Source organism: Capra hircus, chromosome 3, assembly GCF_001704415.2.
Source record: "Capra hircus breed San Clemente chromosome 3, ASM170441v1, whole genome shotgun sequence".
NCBI classification, from domain to species: Eukaryota; Metazoa; Chordata; class Mammalia; order Artiodactyla; family Bovidae; genus Capra; species Capra hircus.
The window spans coordinates 118,917,243-118,939,077 of NC_030810.1; the positions used below are offsets into that span (position 1 = coordinate 118,917,243).

General features: G+C 43.1%; 1 protein-coding gene and 1 pseudogene across 1 annotated transcript; one reads left to right on the forward strand and one right to left on the reverse strand.

Moving 5' to 3' along the window:
- CREG1 (cellular repressor of E1A stimulated genes 1) lies at positions 6,698-21,399 on the reverse strand. The gene is made up of 4 exons (XM_005677108.3): positions 20,987-21,399; positions 17,643-17,762; positions 11,089-11,273; positions 6,698-7,992 (listed from the first exon to the last, which is right to left on the reverse strand). Exons 1-4 carry the CDS (start codon positions 21,338-21,340, stop codon positions 7,989-7,991), a joined length of 663 nt encoding a protein of 220 aa, XP_005677165.3. The 5' UTR covers positions 21,341-21,399; the 3' UTR covers positions 6,698-7,988.
- On the forward strand, positions 16,810-17,465 carry LOC102171393 (annotated as a pseudogene).

The window sequence follows — 21,835 nt, forward strand, 5'->3', positions numbered from 1 at the left end:
GACTCACTTCTGACCCTACCAAATGGCCTTCCCTCAGCATGGCGCCATGGAGAGCTGCTCCGTGGCAGGGATCTTCTCCCAGCTTTGTCTTTAATTTGCCATGTGACCTCAAATCACTTTCTCTCTCTGGGTCTTGGTGTCTTCAGTCATAAGATGAAGGGGCTGAATTTTCAGGTGGATTTTCCATTACTTGATACCGAAAAATATCCTGAGAAATAAACAAAGATATTTGGGTTCCTGTGTCAGAAAAGCAGCACTTGGAGGGCTATCTAATACCACAAGACCTGGTGCAGGGCCTTGCATATGCTTGAAGCTCAGTATGTGCTTGTTACATAAAAGTGGTCTTGATTTGTAATTTAAACATTTTTTTAAAATAAAGCACTTTCTTCTTAAAAAAGAGATGAAAGGACTGAACTAGATGCCCCTCTAGTGGTCCTCTACTCAGAACTTACATTTGGGTTTAATCATTCCTGCCTCTCCAGTGCCCCCCTCCCTGTTTCAGCCCTGCCCACTGTCGCCTGCCCCCTAGGGGGAAGCACAGGGTCATATATGTGCTGCCACAAGTACATCTTGGGTGCTGGGATCCTGCTGCTCCTTGCTGGTCGCCCACACTGACCCAAGGGCAGGCAGGGTGACCAGGATTCCATACAAGGTTCTGGATGTTGGTTTTCCGGGGTCTGCCAGGCCTGACTGTGCTGGAGATTCTCTGACTTCATGCAGATCACATTTTTGTCATCTGCAAAGGGGAAGGATTGACTGAACTTGCCAGGGGCAGAGACAGTTGGCTGGCTCAGAAGTCCTCTTTAAGCCCAGCCTGCCTTTTGTTGTTGTTTAGTCACTAAGCCATGCCTGACTATTTGCCATCCTATGGACTGCAGCACACCAGGCTTCCCTGTCCTTCACTATTTCCTGGAGCTTGTTCAGATTCATGTCCATTGCGTCCATGCTGCTATGTAACCATTTCATCCTCTGGTTTCAATCTTTCCCAGCATCAGGGTCTTTTCTGTTGAGTCAACTCTTCACATCAGGTGGCCAAAGTGTTGGAGCTTCAGCTCCAGCATCAGTCCTTCTAATGAATATTCAGGGTTGACTTCCTTTAGGATTGACTGGTTTGATCTCCCTGCAGTCCAAGGGAGTCTCAGGAGTCTTCTCCAGCAGCACAATACAAAAGCATCAATTCTTTGATGCTCAGCCTTCTTTATGGTCCAACTCTCACATCCATACTTGACTACTGGAAAAAACCATAGCTTTGACTATATAGATCTTTGTTGGCAAAGTGATGTCTTTGCTGTGAATATGCTGTTTAGATTTGCCATGACTTTTCTTACAAGGAGCAAGTGTTTTTTAACTTCATGGCTGTGGTCACCATCGGTAGTGATTTTGGAGCCCAAGAATATAAAATTTGTCACTGCTTCCACTTCTTCCCCTTCTATTTGCCATGAAGTGATGGGACCAGATGCCATGATCTTAATTTTTTGAATGTTGAGCTTTAAGCCAGCTTTTTCACTCTCCTTTCTCACCCTCATCAAGAGGCTCTTTAGTTCCTCCCCACTTTCTGCCATTAGAGTGGTATCATCTGCACATCTGAGGTGGTTGGATATATTTCCTGGACTTTGGGAATCCCCACCCCCCAAAAAAATAGGCATATGTTCTTTTGCCCCAGAAATTAGCCTGAAGGGCGCCTACCTCTAGGGACTGCTGGAGAGGGATTGTGGGTCCCCACATTAGACCTTACTATCCCTTAGAACGTTCACCAGCTTATGGGAAAGACAGAGTGGTTAAAAGACAAAGGGGGCTGGAATTCCAGCGGTGCAGCCAGCTACATGACCGGAGGATTAAAGAGGATTTTGCTGCTCTGGGCCAACCCTCCCTGGGCAATTCAATGCAGTTCCACAAGGACCTCTAGCGGCTGTCTAGTCAAATTACAGTTTCCCTGGCTCCTCCACAGCTGGCTGCCTGGGCTGACCTCTGAGCAGGTTTAACCCTGCTCCTCCATGGCACACACCTACACATGACGGGAGAGGGTTCCCCCAAGGCCCAGAGAAGGCCAGAGGCCGACACATGACAGGGAGACCTTCCTGCAGTGCTATTACTGAGAGAATGGCTGGCTCTTCTCTCCTCTGACCAGTGTATCCATGTCATGAGGGGCTGTGGGCCACCCCACATGGTGATGGAGACTAAACGATGCTCATAGCCACCCCTCCCATCCTAGGCATCATCCCCACCTACCACGGGGACCCTCTCACAGACCATTTGCACAGGGCACCGGCACAGTGTTTGAGCTGGGATTTGAAGGCTTCAGAGCTCACACTCTCTCCTGTGCGCTTCTGGCCCCGAAAAATATCAGCATACCACCTGTGAAAACCTGGGGTTTTCTTACAAAGAAAAAGAATTTCTTGCCAATGATTTTTTTACTACACGTCTTTAATATAAATGGCAAGACATTTCTTCAAAACACCCAGCCATCACCAGCAGATGAAGGGTCATTGGATTCTTGGGAAAAGAGCTAGATTTAAGGACAGGGCCTGACAGGCAACCGTGTGAACTCCCTCAACCTGACTATCTGGGAACTCCAACCTTCTCCCCAAAGTAAGAAAAATAATCTGTGTTCCACCCACTTCTTGGGCTGTTGCAAGGATTAGATTAAAATGCTGTGAATTAACCTATTTTATAAAATTAAGTCTTATGACAATCATAACAGTTATTTTTTAGAAAACTCAACCTATAGTTACCAACTGATATTCGAATAAAGGAAAGAAAAGCAACAAGTGTTTGAGTTTGACTCAGCAGGTAAAGAATCTGCCTGCAAAGCAGGAGACCGAGGAGACTTGAGCTCAATCTCTGGGTCAGAAAGATCCCCTGGTGGAGGAAACACCAACCCACTCCAGTATTCTTGCCTGAAAATCACGGGGGGACAGTGTAGCCTGGTGAGTTAAAACCCAAAGGTCACAAAGAGTCGGACATGACTGAGCTACTAAGCACACACCGGTAGTGTTACCATTACCTAGGGGCTTCCCAGATGGTTCAGTGGTAAAGAAGCCGCCTGCCAATGCAGGAAACACAGGTTCCATCACTGAGATGAGAAGATCCCCTGAAGGAGGAAATGGCAACCCACTCAAGCATTCTTGCCTGGAAAATCCCAGAGAAGCTTGGACAGAGGAGCTTGTCGGGGTACAGTCCATGCGGTCACAAAGAGTCGGACACAACCGAGCGACTAAACACACACATACACCACTACATAAGAGCTGCCGATTAAAATCACAAAGTACTATCTTTACCTGTAAGTTCAGTGTAGCGTGAACACTTTCACAGACTGTTTGCAGGGCTGTTCATTGACACAAAGTCTTAAGGGCAATGTGTAATAGATCCCACCAGGTTTTGGCTTGGGTATTCCACTGCTGGGAATCTCTCCAAGGAAACAAACAGAGATGTGGAAAATACTTCATGCATAAAGATTTCTCTCTTAAAACAAGGAAAAATTGGAAGTAATTTAAATGGTCAAATACTGGAGAAAGTGGTAACAGCCCTTAACTTTGGCCTATCCAGTCTCCTTTCAGTTAACATAGCTTCTTTTTTTCCTTTCAGGAGCTCCACTTCAAAATTTGTCTGATCCATGTGGTTCTGACCAGTGCTGAGCTGAACTGTCAACTGCAGGGAAAGAGACAGGATGGAGACCTGGCCAATGGACGCATTCCCAGACACAGAGATTATCCAGGAATGGCTCCCATGGCTGGGAAAGAGGCATCCTTTTTGCCCTAAGATTGCTGACTTCAGTTAAAACCAACACAGTGGAAAGAGGAGCCAGGAGATGAAGAGTTTGTTCTGAAGGAATATTTTAAGATCAATGAACTCTTCTTTTTGCCTAAACTACTTTGACTCAGGTTTCTGTCACTATCAACAGAGTGCTAACACAGATCATTACTTGGTAGCTGAAAGAGATTAATCTGATGAAATATTTGCAGCCATTCTAAACCATCTTTATGAATGGTTTCTAGTAACATAAGCTTATGATAAAGTGAAGGAAGCGTGATACACAATCAACATATAACATGATCTTAATAGTTAAACATTTCCTGGGAGCAAAGATGTTTCTTCTAAGAAAACACATCAGAATACTAGCAGTCATGCTGGCTGGTGAGATTATTAATTTTTAAACTTTTATTTTGTGTATTTTCCGTACAAAGATACATGCATGCAGGCTAAGTTGCTTCGGTCACGCCCAATTCTTTGTGACCCCATGGACTGTAACCCCTGGAATTCTCCAGGCAAGAATACCGGAGTGGTAGCCACTCCCTTATCCAGGGGATCTTCTCGACCCAAGGATCAAACTCGGGTCTCCTGCATTGCAGGCAGATTCTTTATCATCTGAGCCACCAGGGAAACCCCCACAAAGATATATATCTTACAGTAAGTAGTAAGAAAAAATTAAGAAATAGATACAATTTTACTGGTTAATTTATACTTTCCTTAATTTACAAAAGGACCTAAGTTACCATTGTCTTCTCAGATGAAAATATATAGAGTTTTTTGAAGTGACAGTTTGGAATTTCCCTTACAATACTGACCTACCAGTTTTGCACCAACTTTTTTTTTTTCCCCAGTTCTAAATCTGAAGACATGCCCCATTACAGGAAAGTAGAGTCTCCTCTTCAACGATTTTGTGATCTTCAGTCTGACTGTTACTAAGAAGGAAAACGTGACATGAACAACCTCCAGTCAGAGTATGTATGCACTGATCTCATGGAGCAGAACCTCAGATCATAAAGGTCCCCACTCCACCTCATACTCGAAAGGAATCCAGAGCTGGACTAAAAGAGAATGAACCATGACTATTGGCCACAGTCTAGTGAAGATAAATGGCCTTGACCAGCGAAGCACAAATCCAAGGTGAAGGCAACCTCCGCTAGGCACAGCCCCCTGGGCTTAGAAACTCAGGGTTCTTAAGCCACTCCCTCTCCCTGCTTCGGATCTTCTCTTTACTTGATCAGGGCCTGCCTTGCTTTCCGGGCCAAAGCTGTCCGAGTCCAAAACACTCATCCCCTCTCTCTTTCGGGTCAGGGTTCTGCCCCCGTTCTGTAGCAGGTAATGAAGCACATGACAGGGAGGGGTAAATCCACGACAGTCGCCAGCAGCAGCACCGACCAGACCTCAGCTTCTCTCCTTTGCTCTGCTGGGCTTCTTTTACTCCAGGGTCATCTTATCGAGGTCATCCATCCCATCCCAGCCCATGGTGGACTTGATCAGCTCTGCTGTACCATAGTCCCCTCTTGCCCACGGTTTTGCTTTCTGCAGTTTCAGCTACCAGTGGCCAACCTCGCTCCAAAAATATTAAATGAAAAATTCCAGCAATAAACAATTTGTGCATTTTGTGTGTGCTGTTTTGAGTAGCGTGATGAAATCTCACACTGTGAATCATCCCTTTGCCCAGCGAATTGATGCTGTGTGTACCCGTCACTTAGTAGTAGTAGTCTTGATATCATGGTGCTTGTGTTCAGGTTACCCTTATTTTATTTAATAATGGTCCCAAATACAAGGTAATGTTGGCAATTCATATAGTCTCTCATTACAGTTCAGTTGCTCAGTCGTGTCCGACTCTTTGCGACCCCATGATTTATAAATTCAACTTTATTGTGTGTATGTATAGGAAAAGAACATAGCACATACAGGTTTGGTACGACCCTGGGTTTCAGGCACCTGCAAGGGCTGGGGACAGTCTTGGAAAAGATCCCCATGTATAAGCAGGAGATTATTGTTTGGTCGCTAAGCCACGTCCGACTTTCGTGACCCCACGGACTGTATAGTCTGCCAGGCTCTTCTGTCCATGGGATTTCCCAGGGAAGAATACTAGAGTGGGAGAGTGGGTTGCCATTTCCTTCTCCAGGGTTCTTCCTGACCCAGGGGTCGAACCTGTGCCTCCTGCATTATAGGCAGATTTTTTTGCCACTGAGCCACTTGGGTAAGCGTGTGGAAGAAACCAGCATCTGCACAAAAAGTGGTCCACAGTGCCCCCTGGTGATCAATCAGAACATAGTACGTGTTAGTCGCTCAGCCGTGCCTCACTCTGCGATCCCATGGACTGCAGCCCTCCAGGCTCCTCTGTCCATGAGATTTTCCAGGCAAGGATACTGGAGTGGGTTGCCATTTCCTTCTCCAGGGGATCTTCCCAACCCAGGGATCAAACCAGGGTCTCCTGCACTGCAGACAGATTCTTTACCAACTGAGCTACAAGGGAAGCCCCATCAGAACATAATGGGGACTTAATTTGCACATTCAATTAAAAAGGAAACCACAGCACCTTCAGTGAAAAAGTGGTTGACTCTCCTCTGTGATAATTGGATCTTACTTGAATATAGGTATTTTTACATGGTACCAAATGATGAAGAGTAAATTCACAATAACTGAGTAAAGGAAGAAATACAGATAGACACTCTCAATTTAATTCTGTCACAAGTTACCCTGGCACCCAAGGCCCTGAGGAAAGACCCTTGACAAAGACTGCATTCTGGTAAACCTCCAAATTTTAAGACACAGTGAATCGTTTACCAGTAGGAAAGGGTCAAGTTATTCACTTTAAGCTTTAAATCAGCCAGAAGTTAATTTAACAACCTGCTAAAACACAAAGGGATTTCGGCAGTGGACAATGAAAAAAAGTGCAATAAATATTACCATCTCTGTGTAAGAAAATAAATACGACACATTTCATGAAAATAATGCTTTTTATTATTAATGCTTTGAGTAAGAAACCTACTCCACCAAGTTTAAGACACATCATTTTTCTTAAAGAGAAGCTGTTTGCTGGATTTCAGGTAAGTTCATTTTGTAGTTTCAAACTCATATTCAACTTCCTTTCTCTTAGCCATTTAAGGATTCCGTTGCTTGATTCCTGACACACCTCTTATAAAGGATCTCATAGTCTTCTAAAATCATGTCTACGGGTAATTAAAGCAACCAGTTTCTCCCCTTCTGAAGAAATGTGATTTTTAAACCGTGTTGTCCCATCTCTGATGACCTGATTTAGGCAGTAACAGCATTAGAAGCCCCTTAGAGACCTGAAGAAGTTGAAAAAGCCTTAGGCCATTATTGAGAGAGGTGGAAGATGGATTTGGCTCTGGTTGAACCTGGTCCATGTCTGGGTTGACATTAAGAAATATTATAAAAGAACACAAATAACTTACACATACCCCCCCCCTTTTTTCTTTCATAATCCCCTTTTGGGACGAAAAAAAAACCATGTGTGTCTGTGTGTATGTATTTTGAGTGGAAGAAACTAATTACACAGTGTCCACTTATCTGGGGAAATCAAATTCAGAAAATTTTATGAACTTCCTTTATTGAGTTAAATTAAGGAAGTTTTATCATCCTTTGTTCTAGATATTTATCACTTTAGACTTGAGGGTGTTTTTTTTTTATGTTCTGTATAAGAGATAGTTTTGCTTTGTGTTGGGTTAACAACACCCAGGACTGCCAAACCTAGGTGGACCATGAGTGGGATGCTCCACTTGTGTTTCATCATTCTTTGTCTTGGCAAGATTTATCCAGGTGCACTGTAACAGCAGCCCTTAATGCAGACGCAGGCAGCAGCTATGGGCGCGTGGCCCTCTCCCCAGCACAGCGGTTTTCAGGAATTGAGAACACACACTTGAGTACTTTCGAATGCCAATGGTCAATCTAAAACTGGTAACTCTTCCTCTTCAAGGAGCACTGTTGGCAAACTATTTGGAATTAATGGAATAAAACGCTGATCATAAAGAAAGACATGTCTCTATGCAAATGGCTTCAAAATATGAAAAAATATATAATATATCCAACAATCTCATCTTCCAAGAAATCCAGTAATAATCCAACTCAATTCTGTAAGCAAGCAAGCAAAAAGAGAAAACTGGCTATTCTTCTGGCAAACTTTCCACAGAAAAACAGTAAGTGCTTCAAATCTATGTGAAACTTCCTAAGAAATTTCACACATGAGGTTAAATTCGCCATATACTGCTTCACCTAGAGAGGGGAAGAGAGGAAGAAAAATTATTTCATTAAACTGAGTTGACAAATCAGAAGTTAACTCATTCTTAGGAAAGGCTAGAGACACTTCTGATCTGAAAGTTTTAAGATCTCAAGTTAATTTTGGCCACTTAGTGTAGTAAAGAAAAATCTGAGTTTGCTAAAATGCAAAAAATTCACCACTAAATTGAGTCCTGGTTTAGGGTCAAGCCTAGGGTCTTCATCTCAGCTCTCATCCCACCTCTCCAAGTATGATGCTGATACACTTTAGCAAGCGCTGCCAGGACAAAACACTGATCAGCAGCTGAAGCTATTGTGATCATCTCATTCAAGAATATCGGAAGAGTTAAAAAACAAATGAGAACAGAAGGGGTCCCAAACATTAACGCAAAAGAGCAGCAGTCATCCAGCACTCAGCCGGGGAGGCGACCTTGATCCATTTTCCCACTGTAGCCCTGACCACGGACATGAGGAAATCCATCTCCAGGTAAGGAAGAGCGGGCAAGTTTGCAATTCATTGACCTCTCATTACCTCCATCTTTCCCTAGAGGCCTGCTGCTCAGACTTAACAGTGAGAGGAGGCAATTGCTGATACTTATCAGAATTGCTTACCCAAGCACATCTACAAATACTTCTGGTAAGCATTACCACCTTCCACTCAATATGAGTCTAGCAAGACAAGGACTATTGTGCACTCTCTTGGGCTATTAAACAGTCCTGATGGCAAACTTGGTGGGTGGAACGGTGGGGGACCCACTCCTGGGCCCTGAAATGGGTAGGAGTCAGAAGCATCTGTTCCAGAAGGTCACATTCAAGGCACTGCCCATTCCTAGGATTCTCACATCCTGTCTCAGGAGGGGTCACACCCTGGGCTAGTCGTCTGCCCTCCTCTCACAATGACAGGAAAAAAATGTTCCCTCTTATCTCCAAGCTGCAGAAAAGGCCCACTCATCCATGTTAACAAAATAGAAACCTCAAATTTATCTTTTTCATTGGCTTACTCAATGTGCAGACTTATGGGTTTTCTTTTCCAGTTTTACTTTGTTATTAAAGCAAACATTGCCCTCAGGCATGTAATTTAGACAAAGATAACTGTACTTCAGAGACTGTTATGGCCTGTGAAAATGAACTTTACCTTTGAACAGTGGGCCTGTCATCTTACTGACCGTCCTCCTTGATAATTTGTTGCCCAGCCATAATGTTATAATTGCTACCTCTGTCTTCCTTCCTGAAAAGATGGCTTTTCAGGTCCAGAACACAATCACTGGCCTGGACCTCTTCTCCTGCAGGCACAATAGCAGAATAAATGCCATAACTGTTTGATTCGTTTTTGTTGTCAGATTCTTTATTCAAACAACAGCCAAGAATCTTTGTCTCAAAGGATCAGCCTGACAAGTAGCCAGTGTTTATTAAACACCTACTCTGTGCCAGGCACTCTCCTAGGTTCAGTTTGGAATGAAAAACCAAAACTAAAACCTGAGTTTTGCTGTGAAGAGATTTACAGTCATGATGGAAAGGCAATGGTTCACCAATAGATCTTTATACAATATAATAAGGCAGAATAAATGAATACTGAGAACTTAAGCCCAAACCTGAGCTGCAACCTACAAAGTCTAGCTTAGCATGGACACTCTCACCTCCACAAGTAGCAGCCAGTCTGTCACAAGCAGAAAGAGTTTAAATTACACTGGCATTGGAGCCTGGCCAGCTATCAGTGATGTGACCAGGGGGCCAGCAAAACCTCCTTTCGAGACACGGTGAAGGTTCTGGAGCTAGAATGCTGGGCTTTGAATCCTAAAACTTCCTAAAACTTTAAGCAAGTTTCTGACTTTTCTGTGCATCAGCTCTCCATCAGAAAAAAAGCAAAGGAAAAAAGATTACCTAACTCATAGGACTGCGGTGAGAGTTGAGTGAGTTTAGACATGGGAAGCCGCCAGTTAGCACCAGCCAACAATGCCCACCAGACGCTACTGCTGCTGCTGTTACTGTCATCACCATCCGCGAGGCCTTGAGGCTGCCAGACAGGCCAGCGCGACCCGCCGGGGAAAAGTACCAGTCCCTTGTATTCCTTCATTTGAACCCTAACCTAATTTCAAAAAGTTTGATCACACCCTTCTTTCCCACCCTCTCCCATCTTCAGGTTACGTTCTTCTCTTTCATCCTCTCTGATTACTCCTGCCCGCCCAGTGTCCATTTCCTGGCAGGATATACCACACACTCCCACAGGCACTACAGGACCAGGGCCTGAGGATCTGGGTCACATGCTCAGACAGCATGTGAATCCTTCACGTTGGGTAAAGTACCCAGGTCTGATTCTCATGAGAAAATGCCATCATGGGTCAGAACTAGGCTCCACAAGCACAGACCTAAGACAGGGTCTTGGGAATTCCCTGGTATCCCAGTGGTTAGGACTCAGCTCTTTCTCTGTTGTGGCCCAGGTTCAAACCCTGATCAGGGAACTAAGATACTACAAGTCATGGGGCGCAGGCAAAAAAAATAATATATAGTCTCCACCTGATGTCCTAGCTTATAAATAGAGTTCAAGTGTCTCTGATGGGGAAAAACTGGGATGGAAAGAGGTTTTCATTTTCATTAAGCTCTAACTGAAATGTATCATTCTGTTTAATGATGAATGTAGGCAATAAACGAAGTGATGACAGTGTATCTGTGATGGCCACTGACAGAAATATAGAAACTACAGACATTTTCATATCATGGCACTGTTGCTGCCAATGTCTTAAAATATTCACTTCTCACTACTCTGAACGTACAGAAAGGTTATGGACTCTCTACTGGAACTTACTATTTAATGTATTCATCAAAAAGCCAACATATTATTATATATCCCATATTTTATATACCCCACATTTTATAAAATATTTTTATAAATACATTTCCATATAGTTGGTTTCTTTTGTAATCTTATGTACTTTATGTATTAAAAATGCTATTCCCAGGGGAGTCATAGGCCTTACCAGCTTGCCAAAATGATCCATGGTACAGGAAATGGTTAAGACCCGTTTGCTTTAGAAGATTGAGGACCACTGATAAGGGCTGCAATATTATAAAGATGGAAGATGTGTAAATACTTACTGAGATGTGGCATTATAATAGTCTGCAGGTGTCACTATTTTTGGTCCACCAAAGTAGTCCAGGACCCAGATATTGGTTATATTCAACTTAGCGAAGAACCAGTTATGGCTGGATGGCCAGGTTTTCATCTCAGGGTGTCGAATGAATAATGAATTCTTTGCAACATCCATTTCTGTTTCACTCACCTAAAAGACATATAAAATAAACCTACTCATAGCAATGACATTTTGTTTTCTTGGCTGTTAAGAATGTGTGATTCTAGTATTCCACAAACCCTAAAGAGTTTATTTAGTTATAAATCCTGATTTTTTAAATTATTTCTAAAATTAATTATTGATCAATAATTGACATATAACTCTGTATTAGTTTTAGGTGTATACAATATAAAGATTTGATATATGCATACCCTGCAAAATAATCACAAGTTTAGTTAACGTTCATCACCACACATAGTAGTAATTTTTTCTCACCTTTTTTCCCCCTTTGTGCCGAGCACTTTTAACATCTACTACAAAGTTTGATCTTAAGCAATCAAGAGGCAGTAAAAGAAGCTTGAAGAAATGCAGAGAACAACGGAGATTTCAAATGTCGGTGATAACATATACTATAATGAAGTGGGAAACCACCATGAGTGCCAGTTTTCACTGTGAAATAGCAATTTTGAGCTATCAGAGTAATTGGCACAAAGCACTATAATAAAATATTCCTGGTGGTTATGCTGTGTAACATTAGCACTTTATCCCACTGCATGCATATGTTAAACACATAGATGGCTGCACATAAAGGATATAAGTCTGTAGAAGAAGCACAGTGGAACTCAAGTGCATCTGCTGCCCTCCCCCTTTCTCTGACCACTGAAGAATACTCAGCTCCAGAAATGCAGCCACATAGAATTTTGAGACCATGATTAAAACCTATCTAAGGTATTCATGGAGAAGGCGATGGCACCCCACTCCAGTACTCTTGCCTGGAAAATCCCATGGACGGAGGAGCCTGGTGGGCTGCAGTCCTTGGGGTCAAGAGTTGGACACGACTGAGCGACTTCACTTTCACTTTTCACTTTCATGCATTGGAGAAGGAAATGGCAACCCACTCCAGTGTTCTTGCCTGGAGAATCCCAGGGATGGGGGAGCCTGGTGGGCTGCCGTCTATGGGGTCGCACAGAGTCAGACACGGCTGACGTGACTTAGCAGCAGCAGCAGCAGAGGTATTCATGATTGACAAGGTCAACAAGTCTGCCTACTGGCTTAGCAATCAGATCAGTCCTCGTGACACCTTGCCCTTCCCACTGTTTTATTTAACCTCTTCTCTCTAGCACTCACCTCCAACTATCTAAATTTACTTCTAGTATTTAATATAGATACTCTCCCTTGTCTTCAATTTTTTAAATTTATTTTTAATTAGAGGATTAGTTGCTTTACAATGTTGTATTGTTTTCTGCCATACATGAACATGAATCAGCCATACGTACATGTATGTCCCCTCCCTCATGGACCTCCACCCCACCCCTCCACGTTGTCATAGAGCATCAGGCTGAGCTCCCTGCGCTATACAGCGACTTCCTATCGGCACTCTGTTTTACACGTGGTAATATACATGTTCCGATGCTATTCTCTCAATTCATCCTACCCTCTACTGCCCCCTCTACGTCCATAAGCCTGTTCTCTATGTCTGAGTCTCTATTCCTACCCTGCAAATAGGTTCACCAGTACCATTTTTCTAGATTCCATATACATGCATTAATATACATTTTCCTCTGACTTACTTCACTCTGTATAACAGGCTCTAGGTTCATACACCTCACTAGAACTGACTCAAATTCATTCTTTTTTATGACTGAGTAATATTCCATTGTATATATGTACACATCTTCTTTATCCTTTCATCTATCAGTGGACATCTAGGTTGCTTCCATGTCCTGGCTGTTGTAAATAGTGCTACAATGAACACTGGGGTACATGTGTCTTTTCCAATTACGGTTTTCTTAGGGTATATGCCCAGTAGTGCGATTGTTGGGTCATATGTGACACCACCTTTATGGCAGAAAGTGAAGAGGAACTAAAAAGCCTCTTGATGAAAGTGAAAGAGGAGAGCGAAAAAGTTGGCTTAAAGCTCAACATTCAGAAAATGAAGATCATGGCATCCGGTCCCATCACTTCATGGGAAATAGATGGGGAAACAGTGGAAACAGTGTTAGACTTTATCTTTTTTGGGCTCCAGAATCACTGCAGATTGTGACTGCAGCCATGAAATTAAAAGACGCATACTCCTTGAAAGAAAAGTTATGACCAACCTAGATAGTATATTCAGAAGCAGAGACATTACTTTGCTGACTAAGGTCCTCTAGTCAAGGCTATGGTTTTTCCAGTGGTCATGTATGGATGTGAGAGTTGGACTGTGAAGAAGGTTGAGGGCCGAATAACTGATGCTTTGGTCAAAGAACTGATGCTTTGGAACTGTGGTGTTGGAGAAGACTCTTGAGAGTCCCTTGGACTGCAAGGAGATCCAACCAGACCATTCTGAAGGAGATCAGCCCTGGGATTTCTTTGGAAAGAATGATGCTAAAGCTGAAGCTCCAGTACTTTGACCACCTCATGCGAAGAGTTGACTCATTGGAAAAGACTCTGATGCTGGGAGGGATTGGGGGCAGGAGAAGAAGGGGATGACTGAGGATAAGATGGCTGGATGGCATCACGGACTCGATGGACGTGAGTCTGAGTGAACTCTGGGAGATGGTGATGGACAGGGAGGCCTGGCGTGCTGCGATTGATGGGGTCACAAAGAGTCAGACACGACTGAGCGACTGAACTGAACTGAACTAAATGGTAGTTTTATTCCTAGTTTTTAAAGAAATCACCATACTGTTCTCCACAGTGGCCGTTGTCAATCTACATTCCCACCAACAGTGCAAGAGGGTTCCCTTTTTTCCACATCCACTCTAGTATTTATTGTTTGTAGATTTTTTGATGATGGTCATCCTGATTTGTGTGAGGTCATACCTCATTGTAGTTTTGATTTGCATTTCTCTAATAATAAGCAATGTTGAGCATGTTTTCATGTGTTTTTTAGCCATCTGGATGTCTTCTTTGGAGAAATGTCTGTTTAGGTCTTCTGTCCATTTTTTTTATTGGGTTTTTTGTTTTTCTGTTGTTGAGCTGCATGAACTTCTGTGTATTCTGGAGAGTAACTGCCAGGAGCCACCATGGGAGATCCCATCCATAACAAAGGTCACGCGGAGAAGACCTGACAGGCAAAGACAGATCAGGACTCGAGGGACTCCCTGGACCTGCTCGAGCATCCACCGCGAAACCAAAATCTGTCTGTCTACTGTTTACTATATTATGCCTTTCAACCACTCTTCTGATGTTAGCAGGGGGCTATTCCCGACCACCTTTCTCTGGATAAAGTCAACTCAGGGCTCTAAGTTGATACGTCTCCTGGGCATGAAAGGAATATTTCTATTCTAACCCCTCTGTTGGCATTTTAGCTTGCTTGACAGGTTTTTCCTTACTCTTACAACTAACACACATGATTGTTCACAAACTTCCCAACCATGAAAGGCATGGGAAGCCTAAATATTCTAAAAGTCTTAATAGGCATAGAGCCCTTTAAGGGGTGAAAAATTATTAGAATAGTACTGGTAAAGGGCTTCATTATTGGGCCAATGCTTGCTGCCAAGTTTCCATATCCCTTATCCATTGTGCACCTGGGAGTGCATTAGTTAATATAGTTGGAATGTAAGAAAAACAAGTAATAGCCTTGGAATTAACCACATCAGACCTTTGAGCTAATAAGTTCTTTCTTTGTTGTAATGCACTGCACCTTTGCTCCATGAGAATGTAACTCTGTTTAGTACTTTCTGAGGCTGACACAGATTAGAGACATAAAGAAAAAACACTTCAAGGGAAAACAACTTTTCTGGCTGACCAAGCTTTATCAAAAAAGGGTCATAAAATGTCAACAGGCCTGCAGGCCAGAAGATAACGTACATAAGACCCTTGTTTATGGAAAGGCATACAGAAAAAAATCCTGGTTTCGATAAGGGCAAAACTGCTGGAGTGTTTGGGCTGACTCTGCATGACCTTGCATCTTTCATTTCCCTCTATGTACAAGTCAGGGTATAAAAGCTCCTTTTGAAAATAAAGTTACGGGCCTCTCTCACCGAAGCTTGGTCTTCCTGTGTCATTCATTTGCCGATGCCGTTCATCTTGAGGGTATCCCTGGACTCTGCTGAGGCTGGACCCCCGCAAGTAATCCTTTGTCAGTTGCTTCATTTGCAATTGTTTTCTCCCATTCTGATGGTTGTCTTTTCATCTTGTTTATGGTTTTTATTGCTGTGCAAAAGCTTTTAAGATTAATTAGAGTCCGTTTGTCCATTTTTGTTTTTATTTCCATTACTGTAGGAGATGGTCATAGAGGATCTTGCTGTGATTTACATCAAAGAGTGTTCTGCCTATGTCTTCCTCTAAGAGTTTCATAGTTTCTGGTCATCTTTAATCCATTTTGAGTTTATCTTTGACTGTGGTGTTAAGAAGTGTTCTTATTTCATTCTTTTTCATGTAGCTGTCCAGTTTTTCCAGCACCACTTCTTGAAGAGACTATCTTTTTCCCATTGTATAATTCTGCCTCCTTTGTCAAAGATAAGGTGCCCATAGACATGTAGGCTTATCTATGGGCTATCTTGTTCCATTGGTCTATATTTCTGTTTTTGTGGCAGTACCATACTGTCTTGATGACTGTAGCTTTTTGTCTGAAGTCAGGAAGATTGATTCCTCCAGCTCTATTCTTCTTTCTCAAGGTTGCTTTGGCTATTCATGGTCTTTTGCATTTCCATACAAATTGTGAAATCTTTTTATTCTAATTTTATGAAAAATGCCACCGGTAATTTGATTGGGATTGCACTGAATCTATAGATTGCTTAGTCACTTTCATAATATTGATTCTTTTGATCCAAGAACTTGACATATCTTTCCATCTGTTTGTGTCATCTTTGATTTCTTTCATCAGTGTCTTATAGTTTTCTGTACATGGCTCTTTTCTCTCCTTAAGTAGGCTTATTTCTAGGTATTTTATTCTTTTTTGTTGCAATGGTGAATGGGATTGATTCCTTAATTTCTCTGATTTTTCATTTTTAGTGTATAGGAATGAAAGGGATTTGTGTGTATTGATTTTGTGCATACTCCCCTGTTAATATACTTAATCTGCTTTCTGCTCTAAGCCACTGTTAAATACGGAGACAAGGAATCCAAACATGGAAAATATTGTACAGTGTACAACATGGTCAGGAGTATGAACTTTGAGCAGATGTTCCTTATATAGGAGCTTAATAGCTGTTACATCTGTTCAGCTTCAAAAAATAGTTCCTTTTTCTTATTGAACATCTATCTGCTCAATTATAGCTCAATATCTTATTGAACACCTACATGAAAGGAACCAATTAAAACCTTTAGTTTTTATGAAATTACATATTAGAATATATTCTAACTCTGTACCTCAATCACAAATTTTATTTTATTCTCAAAATATGTCTTCCTTCACTGTTAATAACATGATGATCTTCTAAAACCAGTATCTGGCCCCCGCCGCTTCTGCCGGTGCTGCTCCCGCGCCCTCTGCCAATACCCGCGCCGCGGTTGCCGCCGCCGGGTCCGAAGCGCAGCCCGGCTGAAGAGCGCGCCGGCGGCTGCCCAGGAGCACCGCGCAGGGAAGAGGGAGCCGCGGAGTCGGCGGGCGGGCGCGCGGACAGACTAGCGTGCCATGGCAGACCAGAGACAGCGCTCACTCTCTACCTCTGGGCAGTCCCTGTACCATGTACTGGGGCTGGACAAGAACGCAACCTCGGATGACGTTAACAAGTCCTACCGGAAGCTGGCCTTGAAATACCACCCTGACAAGAACCCTGATAACCCGGAGGCTGCGGACAGGTTTAAGGAGATCAACAACGCCCACGCCATCTTGACGGATGCTGCGAAAAGAAACATCTACGACAGTTACGGCTCCCTGGGGCTCTACATGGCCGAGCAGATCGGGGAGGAGAACATACCCTCCAGCTGGTGGGCCAAGGCCCTGTTCATCTTCTGCGGGCTCCTCACCTGCTGCTTCTGCTGCTTCAACTGCTGCTGTGGCAAGTGCAAGCCCAAGGCGCCGGAGGGCGAGGAGACCGAGCTCTATGTGTCCCCCGAGGGCCTGGAGGCGCAGCTGCAGTCCGACTAGAGGGAGGCCGCAGACACGCCATCGTCATCCAGCCGGCATCTGCCACGGAGACCACCCAGCTCACGGCTGACTCCCACCCCAGCTACCACACCGACGGGTTCAACTAAGTCCAGGATCAGGCAGCACCCGGCCACTCAACCTTAGAATCATGAACTGTAGTCACAGAGATGGCTTGGGAGCCGCCCTGGCCCCAGGAGGGCCGCGCAGACCCGCCTCTGTGCCGGCCCATCCACCTCCGACACACGCAGTATTTAAAGCAGTTTAGCTTTAAATATATACGGTCAAAATATATATATAAAATTAAAAAATAAAACCAGTATCTGTTCTTACATGATATTTACCTTGATAACAGTTCCTGATAGTATTATGTGAGCACAGAGGGGACTCTGGGGATCAAATCCATATTTTCTGCAGAAATTAGTCTCTGCCAAAGACATGGTCAATGTAGCATATGGATTCTCCTGTAGAGAGAAAATGAAGACCTCTCATGTGAAATATTGTCTCTGAGAGGTAATAAATTTCACAAGTTACATTCACATTGTCCCCAGAACTTGACGATTCTTTCATGAAACAATGAATTGGAAAATACCACCTTTCACTTGGGAAAATTACTACTTGGATAGAGATTGATCTTTATCCTCTCTCCAAAAAAAAAAAAAAAAAAAAGTGTGTTGGAGGTTGTTTCACATTTTAAGTAACTAACTCGGTAAGAATTATGTTAAACACTTTTCTTTTTCTTAGACTCCTAATTTGTCCCATACTTACCAGAGGAATTATAACTACATTACCACCCAAATACAAGGCTGAACTCCAACCTTCACTGAAAGAGCTAAAGGATTAGACTAATGTGAAACTAATACATAAAAATACCACTGTGGTTCAACTAGCTAATTGTACAATTTAAGCAAGAAAGCAGCTGAATCACGCTTCTTGGTTATCTTATGCTAGCAGAAACTGCCATGTGATTTCAAAACTGGAGAAGTTGCTCACTCCTGTTCTAGCAGTAAGAGAATTCTTAAATTAAAAATGTGATATAAGCAAAATTCCTAATTCTTTCTTATTCAGAAATCAGCTTCATAAAAGGCATTGTTGACAGATTACAGCAAAATTCACATGCTACATTTAGTGTTTTAAACCTCAAATGTCTTGTGTGTGGGATTTTGCCATCTCACAGTGACCCATCAAAACAGTGAGTCATAAAGAGGTATCTTTGGAATTATTAGGCCAAAAATTCGCTGTCAACAAAATCTATTAGGCAAGGCACTAGGGAGACCAAAAATAGGCGACGTGGAGCCTCAGACAAGGTCTTTCCCTTCTCTCTGAGTTTATAATCTGGTTGAAAAGTCAAACATAAACAAGATTTAAAAATGCAAAACAAAGACACAGAAGAGGTCAAAAGGCAGCACATAACTAACTGCCAAGTGAATGATACAGGTAAGTGTATTTGAAGTTCAGTGTAAGGAGATATCAGCAACCTGGAGTGATACGGAAACTCCAGGGAGCCTTATAAGATAGTCAAAATCAGCACAAAAGTGAAAAGATGTATTAAAGGTTAAGGGCATTGTAACTGCAAAACACAGAATGGGGAAAGTATACAACAAGACTGTGAGTAGTGAAAACCCAATTACATGCTCAAGTATTCATAATGATGTTATGTGTTAACTGCTCTCATTTTTGATATTGATAATAAGCTCACCCCTTCTTTTTCTTGATTAATCTGAGTAGAGATGCATTAATTTTATTTGTTTTTTCAAAGCACCAGTTTCTGGCTTTATCAGTTTTCTGTGTTTTCCTGTTTTCTTTTTCATTGATTTCTGCTCTTATATTCATTATTTCCAACTGTCTTTTGACTTTTGATTTCATTGGTCTCCTTGTTATAGCTTTTACAGTGGAAGCGAAAGTCATTGTTATAGTAACTTTATCTTTCTAATATAGGTGTTTTGTGCTATAAATTTGCCTTTAAGCACTGTGTTACCTGCAATCCATAAATCGAAATGTTTTGCTTTAATAAAAGCAAAAAATAAGTTTGAAATATTTTGTAATTCTGTGATTTCTTTTTTGACCATCTGTTATTTTATAGTTTTCAAATATTTCTTTGTGTTAGTGATTTCTAATTTAATTCTGTTTTGGACACAGAGCATATTTATGTGGAATTTGAAGTCTTTTAAATATATTGAGACTTATTTTATGTCCCCTAAGTAAATGTTTTCTGTATTGGTAAATATATCATGTATACTTAAAAAGAATGTATATTCTGCTGTTTTTTGGTTGTTCAGATGGAATAGTTCTTCTTATTCCATCTTGACTAAAAAGGGGAAGTCAGTAATTTTTTTGAAACTACTTAGATACAGTTCACATTTCATAAAAATTCGTCTGTTTTAAGTGCTTGGTTCATTGCTTTTTACTATATTCATAAAGTTGTATACCAGTCACCACTACCTAATTCCAGTATATTTTCACCATCCAAAAGAGAAAGCCCATACCAGTTATCAGTCACACCCATTCCCCCTCTGCCAGCTCTTGGCAGTCACTACATCTGCTTTCTGGTCTCTCTAGATAAGCTTATTTTGTAATTTTAATGTAAATGAACCATATAATGTGTAGCCTTTCAGACTGGCTTCTTTTGCTTACTGTAGTATTTTTAAGGTTCATCCATGTTGCACCATGTATTATTTCTTTTTATGCCTGAATAATACTTCATTGTATGGATATTTTATTATGAGGAAATGAATTAGTCACTTTTTTGGCAGCGGGGGGAATATCTTTTTACCCTAAACTTCAAAACTTTTTATTTGTATTGGGTTATAGTTGATTAACAATGTTGTGGTAGTTTCAGTTCAATAACAGAGGGACTCAGCCATACATATACGTGTATCCATTCACCCCCATACTCCCGTCCTATCCAGGCTGGCACATAACATTGAATAGACTTCCATGTGCTATACAGTAGGTTCTTGTTGGTTATACATTTTGAGTATAGCAACCTGTACATGACCTTGTGAAACTCCCTTCCTGGCAACCATAAGTTTATTTTCTAAGTCGGTGAATCTCTGTTTTGTAAATTCATTTGTATCATTTCTTTTTAGATTCCACGTATAAGGGATATCATAAGATATTTCTCCTTCTCTGTCTGACTTACTTCACTCAGTATGAGTTGGTAGACATTTGAATTACTTCCCTTCCCTTTTTGCCTGTTGTCAATAATGCAGCTATGAACTTTTGTGTACAAGATTTTATGTGATATGTTTTCAGTTCTCTGAAAATTCTACATTTTGTTGTAGAATTGCTGGCTCATAGGGTTACTGTTTCAGGTAAGGCCTTCCCTGGTGGCTCAGACAGTAAAGCGTCTGCCTGCAGTGCGGGAGATCTGGGTTCGATCCCTGGGTTGGGAAGATCCTCTGGAGAAGGAAATGACAACCCACTCCAGTACTCTTGCCTGGAAAATTCCATGGACTGAGGAGCCTGGTAGGCTACAGTCCACGGGGTCGCAAAGAGTCGGACACGACTGAGCGACTTCACTTCACTTCAATGCACGCCTAGCCAGCGCAGGAGAGAAGATCCAGAGGTTTGGGCTGAGTTCAAACTCATCTCTACGAGGCCGGCTCTCCTTTTCAGGCAGAATTTAAGCGGTAGTCGAAAGGCTCGCGCTCCAGCCCCGCGGAGCCACACTGCCCCTCCGGCTCACCTGCAGGTTGCCCACCGATTGCTGCAGCGGGCTCAGGTAGAAGTAGGGCACGCCGCTGCCCTTGCCCGGAGGCCCATCGCTGAGAGATAAGACGTCGGCAAAGGGCCGGCCGCGCACCCCCTCCTGCGTTGAGATGGTGGCCAGTGCGCCCCAGTCACAGACGTTTGTCACGAAGCGGGCCACGAGCGCCGCATTCTCCCGGGGCGGCAGCGGCGGCAGCAGCTCGGCAGCGTCCCAGTCCCCGTGGCCCCGGCCGCCCCGGCCTCGCGCCGGTGCCACCAGCAGAGTCACCAGCGCGGGCGCCAGCAGGAAGGCGAGCACTGCGCGCACGAACCCGCAGGCACAACCCGCCATGACGGTGACCCCAGCGAGAATTCGGAGCGCGGCGGCCTACCCCGCCCAAGCATAGCCCAGAGTCGGGCCCCGCCCCCTCCGAAGGGGACCAATCGAAGCCCTCGGGTGGAGGACGGGGGGCGTGTCCCTCGGCCGGCTCCTCCACTTGCTGGGACTGACAGGTTATCCACCTCCCCGCCGCCGTCAGGATTGGGAAATGGTCCTTAATAGGGTGTTTGGAGAAGGAAATGGCAACCCACTCCAGTATTCTTGCCTTGAGAATCCCAGGGACGGGGGAGCCTGGTGGGCTGCCGTCTATGGAGTCGCGCAGAGTCGGACACGACTGAAGCGACTTAGCAGCAGCAGCAGGGTGTTTGTTTCTTCGATGCCTGATAAAACGGAGGCTGAGAGAAATTAAGCAGCTTGCCTAAGTCATACTACTAGGAAAGGACCAGGCTTTTCATATGTACGCCTTCCTTTAATACCTTTGGTTAGGACTACTTGATATCTGAGAAG